General features: G+C 36.9%; 1 protein-coding gene across 3 annotated transcripts in view; it reads right to left on the bottom strand.

The window, feature by feature from the left end:
- LOC105226517 (uncharacterized) overlaps positions 1-23,783 on the bottom strand; it is a 102,792-nt gene that overhangs the window by 13,942 nt on the left and 65,067 nt on the right. For all 3 annotated transcript variants that reach the window (XM_049459381.1, XM_049459380.1, XM_049459379.1), the window contains exons 13-23: positions 23,192-23,338; positions 22,521-22,679; positions 12,965-13,109; positions 12,307-12,401; positions 11,915-12,074; positions 11,707-11,804; positions 9,557-9,647; positions 9,043-9,156; positions 1,278-1,472; positions 727-884; positions 170-303 (exon numbers count right to left, since the gene is read on the bottom strand). In XM_049459381.1, the coding sequence (XP_049315338.1) occupies positions 170-303; positions 727-884; positions 1,278-1,472; positions 9,043-9,156; positions 9,557-9,647; positions 11,707-11,804; positions 11,915-12,074; positions 12,307-12,401; positions 12,965-13,109; positions 22,521-22,679; positions 23,192-23,338 (1,496 nt within the window). The remainder of the gene's footprint in view (positions 1-169; positions 304-726; positions 885-1,277; positions 1,473-9,042; positions 9,157-9,556; positions 9,648-11,706; positions 11,805-11,914; positions 12,075-12,306; positions 12,402-12,964; positions 13,110-22,520; positions 22,680-23,191; positions 23,339-23,783) is intronic.

Below are 23,783 nucleotides of genomic sequence, written 5' to 3'. Positions count from 1 at the left end.
TACGTCCTAGTGCATTACTTTTGTGATTTCAACGCTGCAGCAGAAATTTCTTTAAAGCTATTGAGCAAACTCTTCAATTAAAGAAAACAGACGCCATTCCTCAGTGATTTGAGTTAAAAATCTTTGCAAATAATTACTTCACTTTCGCTGTGTGCCTTCGCTTACTCACCTGTGGCTTGTAATTTCCAAATGAAATCGAGACGATAAGTGGCCTCCGTCTGATGACTGTGAAAAATCAGCGCCAACATGAATGCAAACAGGAAAATGAAATCAATTATGTAACGCAGCAGAGCCTCCTCCATGCTGTTTGAAGGCATTGTCAAGTCAAGTCGTGTGCGAATGGCAACCGGACCGTTCAATAAGAATTCAACAGCATTGTTGGTGATAATTGTGGGCATACAGGCACATGCAGTTTTCCGATGCAGGCAAGATGTTAATTGTTGAGTGCAGCGTTGATGAATAGTCGGACGGCAGATTGAAGGCAAGTGAAATAATATATGAGGCAAATATTGAAAAGAAAGCACGAGAAGGTCAATTATATTATTAAGTTGATTACATGACAAAGGTAAGGAGTATTTTAAATGGTGTACTTTGTTAAGAGCACTTTTCTTGCAAAAACTTTTGTTACAAAAAAGTGCTTTAAATATTTAAAGGAAATAATTTCTACGAAATATTTCAATGCTTGTCTCTGTCAATGATAAGATTGTAATTGAAATTGATACTCACTCCAGCATGAAGCGCACATCCCTGCGCATATACAAATACAGCGAGAAACCGGTGTAGAAGGCAGCAACAAGCAGTAACAATAACAACTTCAATACAAGTCGCAACACCTGGTAAGTGGCACAAGTCATCATCGAAAGCAGCGTCAGCAGCAAGAAAGTCTGTCAAGTGCGAGTATACAAAAACAACAAAGTGTGTGAGAGAGAGAGAGATGACAAAGAGAAAAAAATTAAATATTAACATATCTCAAGTTGAGGGCAGAGTGTAGAGAGGAAGCGTTGTCTGAGTGGGGCTTAAACAACTTATTGAACTACAAAAGGCAATCAATAAATAACGAGCAATAAGCTGCAACAACTTATTATGGAAATTGACTGCCCTTAACGGACTTAATTGTGTTACAACTTAAGCAAGTACTTTTGATGGACTAAATGGTAAAGTTGGCAGGATTCTTAGACTTCTATTTTATTTTTTTTTTTTTATAATTTTTTGTAGTAAACATTTTTTATTGTTGTTATTTAAGTATTAATAATTAAATGTAACCGTTTTTTACTTACATTTATTGCCAAAAAATAATCACATCTAAAATCGTCCACTTCGGGACTATTTGCGCTCTCAAACGACGCAAAATCACTATCGAACGCAATTAACTCAGCTGCACGCGTTGTAGCATTGTCCGGAAGTATGGGTTTAATAGTTTGGCTACTAATTGGTGAAATTTCGAAATTTACACTGTAGAAGATTTCATATGCCTGCAAATAAAACGAAAAGATATAAGTGAATGGTTAATGAAATAAATCAAAGACACCAATAATATAAAAAGAAACAATTTTCGATCATAAAAAAATATATAAAAAACACGTGTTTTAAGTCTAAGTTAGTCCTATATTGGGTAGTCGGAAAATTATTTTCGTATTTCTAATCAAACTTCAATTTTTTATATTTAATTATATTATATTTATATAATGAACTTCAATGAACCAAATATGTACCATTTTGGTCCACCACTTTTGGCCATTTTTCCACTAGAGACATTACTCCATCAGTGTAAAACTTTGCTGTTTTCTCAGCGAAAACTGCGACAACAAGTAATTTTTACAGGATTCTCTTGAAGCCAACTTTTATCCATTAAGGGAGTTCTACATTGACCAAAACAAATGGTTGTTCGATGGTGTAAGGTCAGGGCTATATGGTGGATGCTATGAAACTTCCCAGCCAAGCTCTCCCAGTTTTTGCCAAGCCACCAAAGATATTTGTGGTCTAGCGTTGTCCTGTTGGAAGACGAAGCCTTTTCTGTTGATCAGTTCTGACCGTATTTTTTCCGATTGCTTGCTTCAATTTCATCAATTGTTGTCAGTAAAATGTAGAATCAATCGCTCGACCAGGCTAGAGCAGCTCATAGTGGATTGTTCCTTTCCAATCCCACTAAACACTCAGCATAACCTATCGAGACGTCAATCCTGGCTTTTCGACTATTTTCTGAGATTCACCACGTTTGCACCATGCGCTTTTTCGAACATTATTGTCATATTTGATCTACATTTCGTCTCCTGTTATTCATGATTTCATTTCGTTTCAGCTAAGAATCGCAGTTGTTAATTAGGTCCATTAAATTTTCCACAGACAATTCATGTTGTACCTAAACATTTAGCTTCTTTTTGTAGCCAGCCTTTTTTAAATATTCAAACCCTTTGTATGATGAATATTAAGTTCCTTAGCGATGTTATGGCTGCTTGTGTGACAATCCTGGTCAATATTTTCTATATTTTGATTGACTTTTTCAACGATAGGTTGACCAGAGTGTCAAAGTCATCTTTCACATCGAAATTTCCAGAACGGAAGCGAGCGAACCATTGTTATACTACAAGAACTGATGCAGCATCGTTTCCGTAAACTTCGCAAATTTCATTGGTGGCTTGAATCGCATTCTTCTCTTTTTTATACGAAAATAATTATAGAGAATTTATATATCATTTTCACTAATTTTTGAACAGCTATAACTTTTTTTTCAACTTGCCCGAATTTAAATACGACTCCAACGACATCTATTGACAAAATACGAAAAGACTTTTTCGACTACCCACTATATGGTAATATTTAACAGTGAATGATGAATTTCCGATTTCTTTGATATTACTCCAAAAGCTTGTAACAGGTAATTCAAAACAATCGCGAATCTGCGAAAACGTAATGCACAGACTTTAAATTAAAGTCCGCTCGAGATGTGTTGCTCCCTCTTAAAGAAAAAAGTATGATCGTAAGGCGCTATGAGAAACGCCGTATGACACATTTAATTAATCGTGTGTTAGGCAATTACCAAGAGCAGATGCCTGCAATGAAACTCACACTCAGCGCAAACAAAATTTTTATAAATCCCGTGCGGAAATTACTTGCAAACAGTGGCTTTATCAAGAAAACACAAATGACAAGAGGAAAACAACATCATAATAAAAAACTACAACAACAGCAAAATAGGGGATAACATCGAGGCTGCAGGAGCCAACAAGTTGCCATAATAGAACTTTCATTAAAACTCCATAAAACGGCGATAACGACTAAGATGGCACACTCTTAACCCAGAAGAGCAAAACAAGATCTCTGCTTTGTTGTAAACGAAAGCTATTATGGCTAAATGTTTGTAGTAAAAAGCGAAAACTTTGCGTAAATTCTGTTGAAAGCACACAGTAATGGGCTCCGTTGACAATTTGTACGTGGTGCGACATGCAATACCGTTAGACGACCAATTTGCCTATCGCACTATCGCTCTTTCCCCCACTCTTGCTAGCATTAGAGCAGCTATTAGTAGCTCCGTGCCACAAATGAAATGGCGCAAGTCTTTATGAAGGCATTTAATAGGTGACATGTAAAATCTTTAAGAATGAATGCAAGTTGAATATATTTCAAGAAAAATGGTCGAGATAAATGCAAATTGTGAAGACCAAAATTTTTTACGAAGAAAGATTAGATTATAGAATCAGTGTATGGGTCGTGAATTGTTTTGCGCTAGCAACAAAACAATTGTTTTAACTTTAAAATAAGTTCTCACTCGCCATTTTTTTGCTTTTGGGGGCTTTATTTACCTAGGTTGCCTTTTATGTTTCAGGATTTGGCAACCCCATTGTTGCAATCTGACGACTCATAAAGTTTTGGCATACGGGTGCTATTTTTGATGTTTACAGTAACTTAAAATATTCATCTCAGCCAAAGAATGGAATTAAATCGACAACATTTTCACGCGATTATTTTTCAAGAGAGAGAGAGTGAGGCTCACCGAACTCGAAATTCGTGGAGTTCATCCAAAACCAGTTGTTGTTCTGGAAACTATTGTTGCTGTGCTGTGTGTGATTAATAAGATCGTCATGTGACGATATAGAAACAACAATGAGCATTAGTGAGACCAGCATACATTCAGCTTTATATGAAAGCTTGACTGTAAAACAATTTGTCCACGGTTTATCCCACACAATTTGTCAGTCCCTTAGAAAAAGGCTCGTGTCGATTGGTCAAAAGAAATAGTAAAACAATAAGAGACCAGTGCTTCGACAGGTGACGAATCGTGGACTCACACGTATGAGCCTGAATGTAAACAGCAGTCAACTGCATGGGTTTTCCAAGATGCGCTGAATCAAATAAAACTTGTTATTGGACGAAGACTTCCAAGCAAATGGTACGCTGTTTTTTGGCGGTTGATGCGTTCAAAAGTCATGTTTTGGAGGTACCTCAATCAGAGTGTCAAAAGTGCTTCGACGATTAATTGGAACGCGTGTAAAAGTGTATTGATTTTATCGGAGAATAGTTTGAAAAACAATACAGCGATGTTCTCTAATCTCTAAATATAAAAGCCAACCCACTCAAAAGAGTATCGCAATGTTTTTATGTATGAATTCTATGCCAAATCAAAGTATATGGCAATATGTGTATTTTGTCATGGGCATAGTTTTCCTAAATTTTATCATATTTCGACAAGATAAACCCTCTTATTTGACATTTTGGTTGATGGATTACGAGATTTCCACCATTTTCGACCAGCTGATGGAATTTATAAGAAAAGAAAGCTTTTAGCAAAATAGATTTAAAAAAAAATTCAAAAAAATCATCCAAGTATAACTGCAGATCCTATAAAGAACAAAGACGTAGCCCAAAAAAGTTTCAGCGGAGAAATTGCAACAGGCAACGGAAAAGAATTGTATGAATTAAGTGCCATACAAACGTAGGTCATTTGCTCTAAGACTATTAGAAATGCCAACGAGTGGCAGCAACAAACAACAACAAGTGTGCTCGTTAGCTTTGACACAAGTGTTGCGCCCTGCTCTGGATGGCTCCTCCTTTGAAAATGTGCGATTAAGTGTACATTTAAGTGCGTTTGTGGACCAAAGACCATGTAGGAAAGCCAAAGTACATTGTCATTACAACTTCAAGAATACTTTTTCTCAAAACTTTATTGCGAAACAACTTATTTTCATAAAAAGCACACCCAAAACACTTATTTGACATAAGTATTCAAATAATCCGAATTGATTCGCAAATGTCTGCTTGGTGACTCAGTAGTCAAACCTACAAAACTCTGAGTTACACAAGTCATACTTTCTATTTCTCGACTATACACATTTGTCAGTCTCACAGCTGTTGGTCAACGGTCCTAATGACTGATGAGATATTTCAGCTTGACTGTGATTAAGACGCCAACGTCTAAAGGTTAATGTGTGGTCTAACCATTTTGCCACAAAAACAGAAATAGAAACAACAAATTGGAACTGTAAACGAAAAGTAGCAAGGCAAAAATGAAAAAACACCGTTAGTCATTTGTGTAACAACATTTTGCTTACAAATCAAGTGGAATAGTGAGAAGAAAAGTTTGACAGCAACGTGTCTGCCGCTCGAAGGTTTTCCCACACATACTTTAGCACACTTTTGGGCGCGCACAACGCACTGCGTGTGTGTGTTGCTTAGCTTTGCTGGAGTTATGTGGGCATAAAGCCAAGGGCAAAGTGTTTGTTGCGGCGGTGAAACCTTAATGGAAAAACTTTTGCCGCTACATGAAATTTTAACACAGACTTTGTTGTAGCATTTTTGTTTTCACTTCTTTATATGTTTGTTTACACAATATGCCTAAGCATACATCAAAAATATATACATATGTATATTGGTAGTCGAAAAAGCCTTTTTGTATTTTGTTAGTAGATGTTGTTGCAGTCGTATATCTCTAATGCTACCTATCACATTGTGTTATACCCTATAGCGTTGGAAAGGTGAGATTCTAAACTACATTTACATACATCAACGAGTCAACAATGACATTTTGGAACTTATTAAAGATTTTCAACAGTAAAATGTTGTTATTATTTCCTATTTAGGATAAAAATGGCATGAAGTTTTGCTTCATTGAAAAAAAAGGATTTTGTTTGCAACTTTTTTCAAAAATATATTTTTAGCACAAAGCACGTGTGATTCTCGCACATGAATTGAAGAGCTGGCATCACCGAGTTCATATGCGTGATTAGACTCTAAAATGATAATCATCACTATATATTTAAATAAATACCTTTGATGTAAACTTTTCTTTCGCCTCAAAAAACTATTCACACACACGCAACAGCCGTACTCACACTAACACATACACACAAAAAGGTTTGTATGCTTTCACCGCTATACAAATTGTTCACATCCATATGTTTGTGTGTGTGTTTGTAAAGATTGAGGTGTTACAAATTGATATACGCTCCCTTCAAATTGAAATGGTAATGTAAATTTTCACACAAATCCAAAAGCGCCACTTCGGAGCTTTCGCATTTATTTTGCATAAATGCATAAATATATGCCAAAATACTCGGCAGCAGCGCAGCGATACATCTTGCACAGCTTACTGTTTATCTTTCTATTTAGATAACCGTGTACATATTATGTACATATATAAGTATATGAACGCATGCTCTTACACTTATTTACTTAAGCACATACTCGTCTGCCAAATGCCATGTGTCGAACACACGACTAAAGTCGACTAAGACTTTTGCTTTCATCCATCGGTAAGCCTCCAGACTTCAATTGCAAAAGTATTATATTAAAGTAAGTCAACGATTTTTGGCACAAAGCTGTCACTGTCTCAACTTAAGAGATTTCTTAGCGTAATTATTTACTTTAACGACATGAGCAATATATGTACATAGGAATTAAGATGGCACCAAACATAGAACAGAGTAGATTTTTTTTGAAAACAATGAAACTATAGTGGAATGAAACCCATCGGAAATGGAAGATAATATAATAAAGATTAAAGGAAAAATAACATACGGCCGATGTGAGGTCGGTAAAAGGAAGAGCACGGACGTGGTTGAATTTTTAAAGGTTGAAAATTGCTTATCTGGATTTCCGCCAAAATAACGAGTTCATGAAAAAATGTTATGTAACATTTTTCAGGTAATGGAAAAATCTATAACTTCTCTTAATAGACTTTTTTCAAATAACCTCAAAATTTATGTGAAAAACTGATATAACACAGTTTTTGCCGATTTTACATTTACAAAAACATGTTTTTATTCATAAACTTTGGCGTAAACTTAGTTTCTTATGTTGAAAATATATGTACATATGTATTTTTTTGTAATAAGAAGGAAGCCGTATTTCGACCAAAAATCGAAAAAACCTGAACATTCATTCAAAAATTCTCACATCAAAATTTTAGATTTTAAATTTAAATGAAATGGCCTTTTCTACAGGCCTTTTCTTCCATGAAATTACTACTTTCTTTTGGTATGAAAAAGTGTATATAAGGAAAGTGTTTTCATAAAATACAAAAAACTACCCACGTATTATTATTGTTTTACTTATTACTCGTGTTGGAGCAACAGAAAAATACTTCACTATTAATTCTTCCACAATATTTCTAATCAACAAGATATGTAAGATCCCTAAGTTGTTTTGATTTGAAGGAATAACTTGACCAAATTATACGAGTGATTATGAAAATTGTTCCCTCAAAAAAAAACATGAAGTCATTGTGTCCCGGTCTACTTTTGCTCACAATTTCGTACAAAGCCTTCAAAGATGATCGAGAAATCGTTGAAGATATGCCTCGTTCTGCACGACCTTCGTATTCTTGAATCCCCAAAAATTTTAGAGGTGTGACAAGTCAGCTAAACATCTCCCGCGATTCCGTTCGAAGACATTTTGTAAACAGGTCACTTTGGACATGCTTGATCGAACGAATACCGATGCCACATTCATAGAGAGCGGTATAATTGCCGATAAAAGATTGGTCAAGCAAGTCAGCAATTATCGGAAAGAAGCGAAAAAACGAGTCGAAACCGAAAAACTACGCCAAAGCCGCTCAAAAATCAAGTTGATGCTCATTGTTTTTTCGATATTCGTGGTTTGGTGTATCATGAATTTGTGCTGGAGGGACCGTCTGTCCGTAAGGAGTTCTATTTGGATGTATTGAGACGTTTGCTTGAGAACATCTGTCGAAAACGGGTGAAATTGTGGAAGAAGAATTCATGAATTTTAAATGATGACAATGCAGCATTTCAACGAGGCACGATTGTGAACAAACTTAAAGCGAAAAACCCAACATATCCATCGACCACTCATCACCGTGTTCCCCAGATTTGGCTCCGTGTGATTTTTTTTTGTTGTCCAAACTGAAATTGCCTCTCCGTTGAACCATTTTTCAGTCGATTTAAAAGATAAAACAAAATTCACTGAAGAAGCTGAAGGCCTGCCATAAAATTGCTTTTGAAAAGTGTTTCGAGAACTGTAAAAATCATTGGCATCATTGTATTATATCTGGTGGTGATTACTTTGAAGGCGACAAAATAAATGAATGATGAATGATTTAATATTTTGCGTTAAATTTTTCGGGTATTTTTTTTTTGTCGCAGTGTACTAAACCAATTAAATTCTTAATTGTAGTTGTTTGAAAATAAAAAAATTAATTTTTGATAACTAAAAATTTAACTGAATAACTAACCGAAACTCTTTTCAATTTTATTTGGAACTCAAGTTGCTGAAATCGAACAAATATTTTTGACACCAACCCTTTGGACAAGCTGATGATTTATTTTTTTTTTGGAAAACTCAAATATTTTTTACTATTACATCTTTCCCATCCGCCGACTCAAATTTCCAGCCGATATTTAATTAAAATAAACTAACGAAAAGTATTAATTTTCAAGTCATGCCCTAAAAGAGTTTTTCCCCGCAGAATTTTATAAATTGTTGAAAACAAATAACAGCAACAACAAAAACATGCATTTAAAATTAAACATCCCATTGGGGAAAAAATACACAGAGACCGTAATCAATGCACACATATTTGCTACTCACCATTGTCAATATGGTTGTGAGGGCAATCAGCGTAACGGTTAAAAAAGCAAAACACTGCGCCAACAAGCGATCGCTATGAATACGTGAAGAGAATCTCTTGACGCCAATCGGTAGCTGCAAGTAAACACAACAACTGAGAATTGTAACGGCTGCAACAAACGCACATTCATATTTTATTTGCATATGTAAATGTATGTGAGTGTGTGTGTGTGATATTGTTTTAGCATATAACTATACAAAGGCAGAGCAAAGTTGATGGTATCAAATTGAATATAACGGTATTTCCAATGTAATTCGATTTGCGCACTAATGGTGTGGACAAAACACCGATGTAGATATGTTCCAAATGTCGGTATGTATGTATATGTATATATTTAAATGCCAAAGTTAGCAATGTACTTTAATCTAACAACATTTGATGTTGTAAGCGCGCTCATCAAGGTGCAATTGTCTGTATGTATTGTGTACGAATGTGAATTGTTATTGCCACTTGGCTGCCATTGCGTATACGTACTTTCATATTGATCACATGCGCGGCGACGAGCAGCGAAATCAGCAGCACAACAACAATTGTCGCACATGAGGTGATGACTGTGAGTAAATTCCTGAAATGAAATATTTGAATATTTTCTCAATAAGTATATGTGATACGAAAAAGTTTTAAAATAGGTGAGCAAATTTCTTTTTTTGAAATATTCTATATCACATTCTTTTTAAAATAATTAATCCATTTTAACTTTTTAGATGATTCAGTAAACAATTTTAGAGATATGAGCTTATTTGCAAAAACAGCTTTTCTTTAGGAAAATTTCTCCAAATGGACTGATCTTTCTTAGACATATTTCTCAGGTATAAGAAAGAATAAGGTTTTTATACATACATATGTATATATATTTTTTAGACAAATCTGTAGTGTGAATTTTTTCACAAAAACGACCGCTGCATTTTGTCAAGAATCGCAACTTATGCCAGTCCTTCGATCTTTAGCTGTATTCATCTATTGCAAAACTATTTTTTGAATAATTTTTGGGATTATAAATATATAAAACAGAAAAATCCTCCTCGGTCGACTACGGGATCAAGGGAATCAATAAATTTTCAAAATAAATCAGCCATTATGAAAGACCGTTAAACATAATAAATGTTCTTAGCTTTTATTAAATAAAAATATTTTTTTTATTTAAAAAATGAGGAATTTCTGATTTGGAAGTAGATATAATCCCTTGTTTTTTATTCCAATACATCAATTGAAAAATGGACGTTACCTGTCTGTTAACCTGTAATCCTTACATAATATTTTTTTATCAAAGCGCTATCTGTCTATCTGACCACTTATTACCTTATTCTGAATTTATATAAATATATGGGATATGGGTGACCAGAAAAAAGGTGAAGTACAGTACTGGCTCCAAATAATACCGAAATGGTTTTATTTACTAAAAAATACAAGATCCAGGTGGCATCGCTGCCGCAAATGAGAGACATCCGTCTGCAACCAGCAGATACAGTGAAATATCTAGGCTCATTCCGGATAGGAAGCTTTCATGGAAGCCGTATATCGAAGAAAGAGCAAAAAAGGCTTATACTGCTGTAGAGGAGCAATAGGAGAGATCAATCACCGAAAGTTGTCCTCTGGCTTTACGATATCATAGTCAAGTCACACTTTGACTACATGCTGGATCACGTGGATCATGGAGTCGCCAAACCGAACTCTGGCGGCTACTTCTCTGCCCATATAAGGGCAAGAGAGTTGTGGACGGGAAGAAGCCGTTGGGGGACTTCTTTACGGATGGGTCAAAGCTGGGAGGGAAGATTGGTGGAGGGGTTGATTGTCAGAAGGTCTCTATTAACTCCAGCTTCAGACTTCCTAAAAAATGCAGTGCCTTCCAAGTCGATGTTCCAATCATTAAGGTAACAGCAAATTTAATGCCCCGAAGCTCCAGATAGCAGAGCGGCGATATCAGCCTTGAACTCATGAAGACTGCGTTCCGGGGTGGTCAAGGAGTGCCTAACTTCGGTAACCAGGACAAATTAGGAAATTGTAAAGCTGATGAGCTAACAAGGAAAGGCACCATTGCGCAGCTATCGGTGGAATGGAAGCAGATCGGTGCTCCCGTATTCTCTTGTGTTCTACTACTGGATTTTGCGGAAGCTTGGCCAGCGCTGTCGCAGAAACGTTTTAGTCCGAGATCGATCACAAGAGATTTAGTAATATTTTAGCTCTCAGTATGGCTAGCCTCTCTCTGATTGTGGGGTTTTTACCAGGCCATTGCCCTATTGGCATCCATGCCGTAAGGCTTGGAATCTTACCAGACCTCATCTGCAGAAGCTGTATGGAAGAAGATGAGTTGGAAAGCGCATACCTTCAGACATCCCACCGAACTGGCGTGAATGGAAATAAAGTGCCTGCGCAAATTTGTATTGACTACTAAGCGTTTTGCTGATTTATTAGTTCGAATACAAGGTCCACATGCAATCTCTGTATATCAGCCGTCATTTCAAGATGTTCAAAAACATTTTAATAACTAGCACCCCAGAAGTTTTATTGTATTAATTATAGTCGAAAGGAAAAAGGTTTTCTTTTAAAAGTGCAGAAACTCTACCACCAAAGTATAGTCTATTTGTGAATTTCCGCTATAGAATGGTTACTATAGTGCTACTTACGGTTTAAATATAGAAAATCTTATAAGTGTCGTGGCAATCAACACAATGAAGCTACAGTAGAAATATACTCCCAGCATGCGATCCGGTTCCGAGCCATACTGAAAATAAAAGAGACAATGCAAAAAATAACAAAAAAATTCGTACCATAAATAAATATAATTCAATTTAACACACATTTTGTAGTCACAAGTGTTTTTTGTTGTATTACCTTCTTTTCCAGCGCTTCGTCCTTGAAGGACAACAACACCGATTGGCAATGCTCCGCACGCAAATGGTCAATGCTGCGCGCATCAATCGCACGCATCAGATACTCGTTCACCTCGTCCTCCGGATCCTTGGCACCCTCCGAACTGTCGCCGAAGCCAAATCTGTAAAGATTTTCACACATTCATTACTTGGAACAACATTCGAATTCAACAAATGAGAATTCACAGAAAAATGGGTGAATAGCAATGAAAGCAAAAATGAAAAGATATCAAAAAGGGAAAGCAACTAGGGCAGCTTACAAACGTTGGTGTATAAAATTGAGCTGCTCGAATGCCAAATCATACATATTGCGAATCTGAAAATAAGTATGTGTGTAGGTGTGCGCGTACTCACTTTGAGGTATTCTTCTGTGCGCTAGCATGTCCCATCATTCGCAGCTCCTTCGAAATATTGCCGTTCACCTGCAGTCGGTTGCGTGATTTTTTGTGCTGCACACACACATATACCGACACGCCAACACGCCAACATGAAAATAGAAAATATTTATAATGTTTCTTGTTATAAAAAATTGCGTTCGCGAGAGTGTGTGTCGCACAGCTTCCCGTGTGGCACAGGTGCTTCTCTATTTATCTATGTTGATATATGTTGTACATACATACATACATATATGTATGTGTATGTGTGCATATGTGTTATTGTGCTCGCAGCGTATTTCTTATTCTATTTCCGTTGTTATTTTAGGCGTTTATTTCATTGCCTTTTGACGCTTTGCATAACCCGCCCGCCCCACGCGTATGCAACCCTGCGTCTGTGTGCTTGTGTGCGAACAATCATGTGAAGATATAACTTATTTAGCATATACGAGTATTCGGTTGCGCCGCTGGAAACACGCATGTACACCTGTATGTGTGTGCGGTCATGCGTGTGCAACACGTGCCCCGTGTCGAGTGACTGGCAGTCGTGTTCACAGCTTTGCAATCGTCAAAGAACTACTTCTATATTTATTGGTACATTTTTGTATATTTACACACACATACACAGCTACACTTACCGGTCGATAAATATCACCTGGCACTATGAGATAAGTTTCGATTTGATGATCCTTCAGATATGTGTTGCGCTCCGCACCTTTGCCCTCCTCCACTTCGTAATCGCCATCCAAGCACTTGAGCGTCTCCTTGGTGATGTGCACGCGTCTGTGTGTATGTGAGTGCCGTGTGTGAGTGAGAGAGATGTTGTGAAAAGTTATGTTAATAAGAAAATTGCCACAAATGAAACAAATTGGATAAAGTCACAAATTTCTACTTGATAACGTATATAATTTCCACACAAAAAACCACATGAGTATAGATACAAGTATATAAATATATGAACTAGAAATTTGAATTTCACTTGACCTTCTTCACATTTGAGTGCGGTCAAATATTACCAAATTATGCTCAAGTAATTTAGATTCAAATATTAATATCTAAGTATATGTGATGTAATCAAGTATCTCTAAGCAATTTTATCTATGTTTGTGCCTTGAATTTAAACCAAAAAGTTACGATAGGTGGCGCTGATTTTAAATGAGTTAATTTAAATAATGTTTCTGAATAGTTCACATACAAATTTTGATGAAAATTCTAAAACTAAAAAATTATCTTGGTCATATGAGAAATAGTTGAATAAATATATTAATATTTAGCGCATTCTAATTCAAGACTATTGGTTATTGCGGTGCCGCAATTTTACTTGACATACATACATAAGTCCCTTTTAGAGTAGGAAAAGGTTTGGATTTCAAAAATAGAATATTACAAAAAAAAATTTATGGAATTCCTTGTCAATGAGAGACTAACCGAAACCCTTCATACTACACAAAAGTTTTGGTTAGGAGACGGCATGAGCATCAGGCACATTTTCAAAAGAACCTTTTTTTAGAGAGATTTAGCATAAAGCATATGAGAATGGGTTTTCAATACGGACGCTACAAAAGTATACCGATAGGGACAGCAAACGACGCCTTATTTTTCCCGCTCTTTTGACATTTCTCTTCAGTAAGGTTTCTCATTTTCTCATGAAAAGATATACGATCCAACAATGTATTGAAATTATTAAAATTTACTACGGAAATTCGGAGTCAATGGCCTCAACTTTAAGTTCGTTACGCCCAATTTATGGTCATCATAATCGTCCTGTCGGATCAACAATTGAGCGTCTAGTAAAAAATTTGAAGCCACGGTCACAACACAAAATGTTCCCGTGGCAGTGAGACAAAGAAGTACCGGTGTCGAGAACATTTCTGCCGCTAGCGAATCAGTTAAGGAAAACCCAAATCAGTCCTAAGTCGAAGATCATGGTTTATATCCTTACAAGACAACCAGAATTATCGTTTATTCGTAAATAGGGCTGAGCAACAACTTGAAAATGATCGGGATTTTTCACTTCTGCCTAAATGGCTTTGTCAGTAAGCAAAATATGCGTTATTGGTAAGGCAGCAATATACACATACTCCATCACTCACCATTGCATCCCGAAAAAATTACGGTATGGTGCGGTTTAAAGGCCGGCGGCGTCATTGGCCCGTACTTCTTCCGTAATGATCAAGACCGGCACATTACTGTATGAACAGGTGCCACAAGCCACCTAGATTATTTGATGTAGAAAGACATTTTTCTGTAGAAGAACTGGTTATATTTTCTGATACGCACCCTCAGGAAACATTAGAAACAATTTCTATTCATCTGTTCTCCACTAACTATGTAAAAGCATTTTGAAGTAGACTCTTTGAGATCAACTTCGGCCGCTTTCTTGGTTACGAAGTTCTGAAAGCGGAGTTCCTTGTTCTCTTAAAAAGAAACTCCAATAATATTATTGTAATGCCTAGCCACTAATTTTTCGATTTAAAATATGTACACGGAGCTTTCCAAAGTAAACAAGACTTTTTGAATCTAGTGCCCTTGGTGACGCCATCTATATTGCGTTAGAATTTGCTATCTTTATCGATTGTCTAGTGAGAATTTAATGACATTTCATTGATTGCAAGTGAAGTTATTGCGTTTTAAGTGTCAGTATTTTTTTATTATCGGTGCGAAAATAAGCTTCGAACAAAGACCCAACAATTAATTTTGTTTTAAAATTGGTAAATCTTTTACCGAAATGTTTCAATTGATGAAACACGTTTATGGCGATGATTGCCTATCCCGTAGCAGAGTGCACGAGTGGTTTTAACGTTTTCGAAGTCGTCGTGAGGACATAAATGACGATCAGCATGTGGGTCAATCAAAATCCAATTCCATCGAAACTGTACGTGAATTCATCAAAAATCAGCCGAAATCATCACTGAAATTCATGGAAATAGAATTAACCATTAACCATATTCAATTGATTGGCACCGTGCGACTTCTTGGAAGGAAAACGTTATTCAGACGTAGAGGCCATTCAAAAGGCTTGCACCGGCATAATGGCGGCCATACCAGCCAACGAGCTAAAACACTCGTTCGACATACTTTTGGACCGTGCAATCTGTATTGAAGCAGAAGAAATCTATTTTGAATAAAATAAATTGATTTTGCCGAAAAAATCATTTGTTCTGTTCTTTTTTTAAGTCCTGTTTACTTTGGAACGCACCTTGTATTATTTTAAAAACATGTCGCAGTTTATTTGGCGGCAATATCTGCCACATAAATTTAAAATTAATACAGTCGTCATTGAAACCACAGCGAAGACAGGGAATGGTGAAATGGCAAAATGCAATAAACCGCAGATTTCAAGGAATAAAAACACGTTAGTATTATCAGCGCAGCAACTGCGCCATCCACTCCGTTAGCCAATGCTAATATAACGGAATTGCAATGCATTTAAGGACATAAATAAAGAGAAGTGACAAAGCAATAGCCGCAAAAGTACAATCTCTGGCAGTGAGATATCTTTGAGCTTTTCATATGCTTCTATCTAAATATAGTACTTTATATATACATACATACATACTTAATGCTAGTGGATAAGGATTTTAAATACAAACCTACAATTCACATAAATGGCAAAAAATATTGGTCAATATGGCTTTACCCATACAAATATCAGTGCTAAGTGTAATTAATGCGAAGGCTAATCGTGCAGTAATGAAGTAAACCGAACAGATTTTAGCGAAAATAAAAAAATATTTTCTTTGAAGAATTAAAAACTTTTATGAAAAATTGTTTTACTGAAGAATTATCGGGCTTTAATGGCGCAACCTCGTCAACTGTCGCGCACCTAATTTTTTCTTAAGTCGCAAACTTTGAACTAAAGCTTTTTAAGACCACGAGATAAAAACGCAAAATTAATTTCAAACTATGCGAAAGAAGAAGGTGAAGTGCCTTAAAGTAGTTGTAAAGTCCAATCGAATTAAAATAGCTATCTCTTCCATAAATTCATGCTCGAACTTTTTCATGCTTAGCGACGAAGAAAGCAAAAGCAGGTGCATGCCACATATAGTTGCTGAGTGTCAGCGTACTTTAAGCCACTGTTATCTGCAGTAACGGTTTACGCCACAAACCAACACCCACACGCGCAAACGCACACAAAGAACAGCAGAAAACGAACTTAAAGAAGAATTTAATCGCAGTTGCGCCAGTTCCACCACATGCCCGGTCGAAAAATCGTGGAGACATTGCTCAACATGCGATGTGGAAGGCACGGCGGACAGCGCAAGAGAGCGACATCAAGCCAAAGACGGTTGGAAGAAAGCGCGCAAACCCAAGCGGAAGCATAAACAACTTCGAGGGTTCCTCAACTTTTCACATAACAGCGTAACAGCGCGTCCATGTGGTTGCTGAGCTCGCTTTTGTTGGGCGGCGTCGTTAAATTGTGTTATATCTCGTCTTTTATACTTTAATGGCCATTAAAGCACTTGAGCGCCCAACAAGGCAAGAAATTGATTTCGTGCCGACAACGCCAACGAATCAAATAGAGTTCGGTGAAGCACCGACCGCCGGGTGTGTCAGTGTGTGTGTGGCCCGTTTGAATTTTAAGCTGCCGTAGTGTGCGTGTCGTGTTCGGTTGAGAAAACTATGCGCTAGTCTAAAATTAAATTAAGCTAATGAAAGTGAAATCAAACTAGTTTAAGTGATTGCTTAGATTTCTTCACCAACACACATTGGCCATAAAGTGGGTGAGTGTTCGTACGGGTGTGTGTGTGCGTGTGATTGTGGTATAACTGTTCTAATTATTTTAAAGTATGCTTGAATTTTCCAAACTAAAAATCGATATTGGCACACGCAAGCCTCCGTTCGATGGCCGATAGTCGACGATTACACACTCACACAAACACACAGAGACACTCTGAAATATTTTGTTGTAGAAATATTGATAAGCTTTTTGTAGACGTCTTTATTTGTGTGAATATTAGAAAGTCAGGTCAACGACCGGGTGGGATGTGTCCTTATGGGCAGCTGTGTTGGGCCATATTAAATTTCAAAATTTTCATTTAATGTGGATATAACACACTTTGCGTTACACGCAACTTTGTTGAAACTTTCTATGTTTTATTTTAAACGGATATTTTAATTTTAATAATTTTAGTAACAATTTCAATGTTTCTTTATGTCAAGCCTTTTTGGAGGGCTGGGATGAGGTCACTGATGAAGACCGCGCTGAGAGAATGAAAACAATGCTCATTGCCTTTTTTGACAACAAAGGCATCATCCACCATGAATTTGTTCCTCCTGGACAAACCGTCAACGACAAGTTTTACGTGGAGATACTCAAGAGACTGAAACGAAGTGTCAATCGGGTCCGACAAGACGACGCCCCAGCTCACACCGCCTTTCTTGTAAGCAGCTACCTAACTAAGGCTGGCATATCTACGCTTTCGCAGCCACCCTTCTATGAAATATTTGTCAGGTAATGATCGAAATCGAAACCGACGAAAAATGGATCACATACGGCAATATCGAGCGCAAACTTTCGTGGTCGAAGGCCGGTGAATCGTCTCAAACAGTGACCAAGCCGGGATTGACGGCCAGGAAGGTTTTGCTATGTGTTTGGTGGGATTGGAAGGGAATCATCCACTACCATCTATTGCGAACAACTGGACCGCTTGAAGCAGGATATCGACCAGAAGCGTCCAGAAAAGGCCAACAGGAAGGGTGTAGTGTTCCACCAGGATAACACCAGACCACACACTTCGTTTATGACTCGTCAGAAGCTACGGGAGCTCGGATGGGGGGTTTATCGCTTCTACCATATAGCCTGTACATAGCGCCAAGTGATTACCACCTGTTCCTGTCCAAGGCGATCGTCCTTGTTGATGTAAAGTTGAACTCAAAAAAGGCTTGTGAAAAGTGGCTGTCCGGGTTCTTCGCTTCTACGAGGGGGGTATTAAGAAGTTGCCGTCTAGATGGAAGCAGATTATTGTACGAAACGACGTATATTTGAACTAAATTCGATCACTGTAACACTTTTTACAGAGCATTGAATAAAAAGCAAAGAAACGGAAGGGAGATATTTAACAACCTAATATTATATATACTCATTCTACAAACATTTAGTCCCCTGTCCAATAACAGAACATCGTAATAGCAACTACCACCAATGTTAAGATAGTTCCATTTGTACACTTTCCCTAAAATTCTCCTAAATGCAAATCTTCAAAAGTGTTTTTTTTTTACCTTTATGTTATTAAATATTATAAAATCATTTCACGTTTGAAGATCCCCAAAACGCATTTTGACTATGATAATGCTTAAACAATACTGAAAGTTCAAAATATGAATGAAATAAATTGTTGAAAAGTGCGTGCCGAAAACTTTTCCTTTGCACAGCTCGTCTAATGCCCAGTCACGGCTGTTGGTCTACGGTCAAATGCCACAAAAGAATTCACGTTTCTCTTTGAGGTAATGAAAAGGTCACTTTGCTGGCTTCATTTTAGTGGATTTCGTTTTATTATTTCCTCAAACGATGCGAACGGTGTTTTTCAATTTGGACATGATTTTGTTATTTGAACAGTGAAACGATAAGCCGAAGACTTAACAAAGTGGAAAAAGATTAAAAAGGCAACATGCACGTATGTACTTATGTTGGCTGAGCCTAAAATAACCAATAATAATCAGGATTACAGTTTTGTTGTTCTTGCCGAATGATGGCAATGCCATTTTTTGTGTATTTGCAGCCTTTTGTTGTTATTTCAGCGTTAACAAGTACTAATTTCGGTATTTGTGAACAAGTGTGTTTGTGTATATATGTATGTGTAATATATATGTATGTTTTATATATATGTTTATGAAAGTGTCTCTGTATGTGCATGGCTTAAGTACGTCGATGTGTCTGTCTGTTTTATCTCGTTATCGTTACCGTTGTAAACGCCTGTTGCGGTTGAGTTGCTCGGTAGCACATTGTAAAACAACAAAGCCACACTTATCCACGTGATTGAACTCACATACACGCATGACCCCGTTACATGCATGCACACACACACGCAGTTACTCATCTCTACTCGGCACGTACCACACAATCCATTTGGCCACTATGTTGGCCTTATTTCAGTTTCACGCTTAATATAACATGAAGTTGAGTATTTTATAGTAAATTAGCTGCAATTCACACACAAACGCACAGACATATTCCATTATGGCAAATATTTGAGGTACGACAGCAAAAGATCCATGCCATGTGAACGCTTACATATGTATATTTGTATACACACGAGTAAATACCAACAAATATGAGAAGAGAATCCAGCTCTTGATGGAATTTAAAATGCATTTGTTTTACAATTCATTGGAAATGAAAATTAAAGCCAACTCCGTTGCAACTTTAAAGCGGTTTTCGTCAAACAAAAGCGCAATTAATCCAATACGTTAATCAAATAAAGTCCAGCGAGTGAATAATACAGCCAAGTGTATTTATCCGTCAACAAAAGATATGCATGTGTGTACACCTTCCGTCTGCGCAAAAAGGCACGCGCATCACGCTGACATTATGCCGCTTAATTCACGATTAAAAAATCGCATTTACGTAGCGCGTAATCACCGCCACCAGCGCGCGCTGACCAATGAGCTGTGAGCGTTTTTCTCAGCGAGCAAAAAGTGAAATTGAAACGGCTTTATTTTTTCAATTAAATAAGAATGAAATTTAATCGGTTTTCATGCGTCAAGCAAACGTCTTTTTTGTTTATCGACCACGTGACAGCATCCGCATCGTTAACATCGACTGTTGCTTGACAACCATTTTATTTCACGATTTCACACATTTACCACCATTTCACGGGTGCTACAAAGCAAGCTGCGTCAATAAAAAATTATTATGGGCGAGCAAGCTTTTTATGCTCATAACATCAGTTAAAAAATCGGTGCATATCATACAACCATACAGCTGTGGTGATGTTGAAGCGCTTGTGAAATCACGTGAGCCACATTTTGTTTTGTGGATTCAGTGGGAAATTGGTGATTTAAGCACTACACGAGTTGTTGCTGATCCATTGCAGTAAATTTCGGAAAAAATGCAAGAAAATACAACGAATGCCTCGTTATTATTTTCTAGAGTCAATACTTACGTACGTAAAACCAGAGTGGTGAGAGATCGATATACGGGCAACAGTTAAATTTGAGTGCAATATTTTAGCCCAAATACTACTGCAGCTATCAAGAAAATTTCAATAGCTGTGCCCAAGGTATTTTTAATCTTTGGCTGCACTTCAATGTCGAAAATCAATGTGTTATTAAAAATGATACACAGATTTATTCCGATACCCAATAATTGGTTCATTTTTTGTCTGAACGAAATCTTTATGTTCACCACATATCAAAGTACGGCCTTGTACGAATTTTAAACAAGTTTTTAATCTCCACTATCATCTAGATAGGTAGGTAGAGTGGCTGTCTGACTACGCACCTAAGCCTTTATGAAGCCCATTGTAAAACCACCGGGACTAAAATCTCTCCTCTCTAATGTCTCCTCTCTGAACCACGAAATGCTTCTGATGAAGTTCATCAGCACGAAAAGTTTTATCTGTGAAACTGCGGCAAATCATCAAGAAACCTCTAAACCGATAGTAACGAATTTTTTCCCATTGTCATGGAAGTATCTGAAATCATTATAGTACAAAAATCAGTCAAAAGCGCACATGAGGTCTCGTCATAAGGTCCAATCTCACTATTGCCTATTTTGTCCAAACTACTTGAAGCTGGAAACATAAGAGGACTTCATGGAAAAAAGCACACTTGCACAGTTGTTTTTCTTGACGTATTCCATGGGTTCGATAGATTATGGCACCATGGTCTACCTCATAAATTAAGACTTCTCTTTCCACAGCATCTAACCGACCTAGCTGCCTCTTACCTGAGCAACCGCTTCTCCAGAATTAAGCAGGGACAATCATACACTACGCTACAACCAGTTTTGTTTTTGTTTACCAGCGACATGCTTATGCTGCCAAGCTGGACAATCGCAACATTTCCAGATGATACCTGCATCATTACGACCGGAAAATATGAAGCTGTGTTGTGGAACAGAATGCAGTCTTTAAATAATAAAATTGTAGAATGGACTCAGAAATGGTGCATTACTTTAAACTAGTTGAAGTCTATCCATATAAACTTCACTAACAAAAGTGTTACATATAATACAATATATCCTCACATATTGCGAATGAAGTAGTACCGTAATCCACCTCGGCGAAATATCTTGGTATGACGCTGGATGCAAAGTTGAAGAGGAAGGAGCATATACAAAGGAAAATATACAAAACCCATTTGGAGATACGGAATTCAACCATGGGGGTGCAGTGCAAAGATTCTTAAAAAAAAATTCTGCGAAAAATTGTAAATGATAAGTATTGAGAACTTATACTTTAGAATATTTCTTTACGATGGGAATGTTTTTAGACGAAACTTGTTATGAATACAGGATACTTCAGTGCACCGGAAATATGTTGTCTCTTTTTGGTAATGTGAGAATATGGAGTGCAGTCCTCATTACTGAAAATTCTTATTCTATAGTTAAAATATCGCATTTTATATTTGTACATCACTGAACTTCCTCATCCAGGGTATAATTAATAGAAGTCATTAAATATGCTTTAGGCGACATGTATAACTTTATGTTAAATAAAAAAAAACAAATTTCCTTCTCCATCCAGGTGAAAGAGTGGAAAAATTAGCTGAAACATTAGTATGAAATGAACATAGAGCTGCTGAATTGCAACGCGTGCACCTGCCAGCTCGTCTGAACCAATGCGTCACTCCACGGAAAAGTGTGCTCCACTTTGCACCAAACTCAGAAGCCAGGTGTTCGCGCCACTTCATTTTGGTTATTGTGTTCGCTGTCAGTCAAGTAAGATAGACTGTGGAGCATACGTGAGCAACGCATTTCCTAAAGTTTTCTTAAACACACACAAACTGTACTTTTATATGAATTGCAAACAATTTTTTACAAACTAAGTGATTGATGGCAAAATTCAGCGTTCGCTTTCTATATTTTATTAGATTTATTTGGCTCTTACTAATCAAAGTGCCAATGAACTGCATTTCCATACAAGTGTGAGTAGATTTTTGTAAGAATACATCGGTATATGTATGTATTATGTTTATGTGCACACAGTTACATTGTATATTTTGTGCAAATTTCTGGCGTTAAACACTTACCCCGGTATGCCGCCGCTTTCCATGTGGTTGGCCAGTGTCACATCATTCGACCACACATCAAATTGCCACTTGACCAAACCAAGTACACCGCAATGCACACGTCCGGTGTGGATGCCGACACGCATATTTACATTGACAGCCATCACTTCGCGAACAAGCCTACGGTTTCGAGTAAATAAAGTAAATAAAAGCAATGTCGGTCAGAGAAAATATATACAAAATATTTAATTTCGGCTTAAAAGGGAAGACCTTGGGGCGAAAATATGAAAATTCGCGGAATTATTAGAAAATGTAATATTTTTTAGTAAAAAAAGTTAAACGAAATCGCTTCGTGTATTTAATAAAACATAACAAAAACAAACTATATAATAAAAAAATATTGTGTACCTAAAGAAAAAATTATTTTATATATAACATTTTTTCTTCATTATTTCTTTATATAAAAATACCAAAAAATATTCACAATAAAGCCGAAATGTTGACAAAACGTCTATGGGAATGATGTACCATATTGAAGTGTCAAAACATGTTCAAGCGCCTAAATGTATGTTGCAATTTCAATCGCTCTTATAATAATCTCCCTAACCACATAAGCGACTTTCTTTTTCTTTCTTATTTTCTTAGAAGATTTAGGTGTAAGCAAATTATGTTTATAAGCTCCTTGCACTTACGCTATTGCATCAATCATGTCCAAGCCCATTTCCACGGCACAGTGTGCGTGATCCGGTCGCGGCTCCGGCAGTCCAGAAACACAATAATAACAATCGCCCAAAAGTTTAATGCGCAGACAATGATGCTCAGCGGCCAATCGATCAAATCTACATGTTTGCGAAAATTAAAAAAAGCGGTAATGCTGATAAATAAGTGTATAATAAGGATATCCCAAATTATTCCATATATATATAATATGTATGTATGTATTTTTATATACAAAGTGAAGGTTCACGATAATATCTATGGCCACATGAATTTCTTCGTGCTAATTTTTGTATATTTTTTGAGAGAGACTTTCTCATTCTCATAAGAGCCACCCTAGCGTACTTATTTATGAGTTTACTGCACATTTTGGCCTCCATTGTTGCCTTTCGACAACTTTTCAAATGACTTGTGCACCGTCTCGACACACATCGAATTATTAATCATTTTACAATGCCGAAGCTGGCGATTAGACAGCTTAACTTACACAAATGCATTTCTAGCCTATGTGTGAGCGTCACATGTGACTTATTATTTATGCGTACACCTGAAACAATTTAGAAGCAA

This window comes from Bactrocera dorsalis, chromosome 5 (assembly GCF_023373825.1).
Source record: "Bactrocera dorsalis isolate Fly_Bdor chromosome 5, ASM2337382v1, whole genome shotgun sequence".
NCBI lineage: Eukaryota > Metazoa > Arthropoda > Insecta > Diptera > Tephritidae > Bactrocera > Bactrocera dorsalis.
The sequence above is the reverse complement of the archived record's forward strand: the minus strand, read 5'-3'. Positions and strand labels throughout refer to the sequence as shown.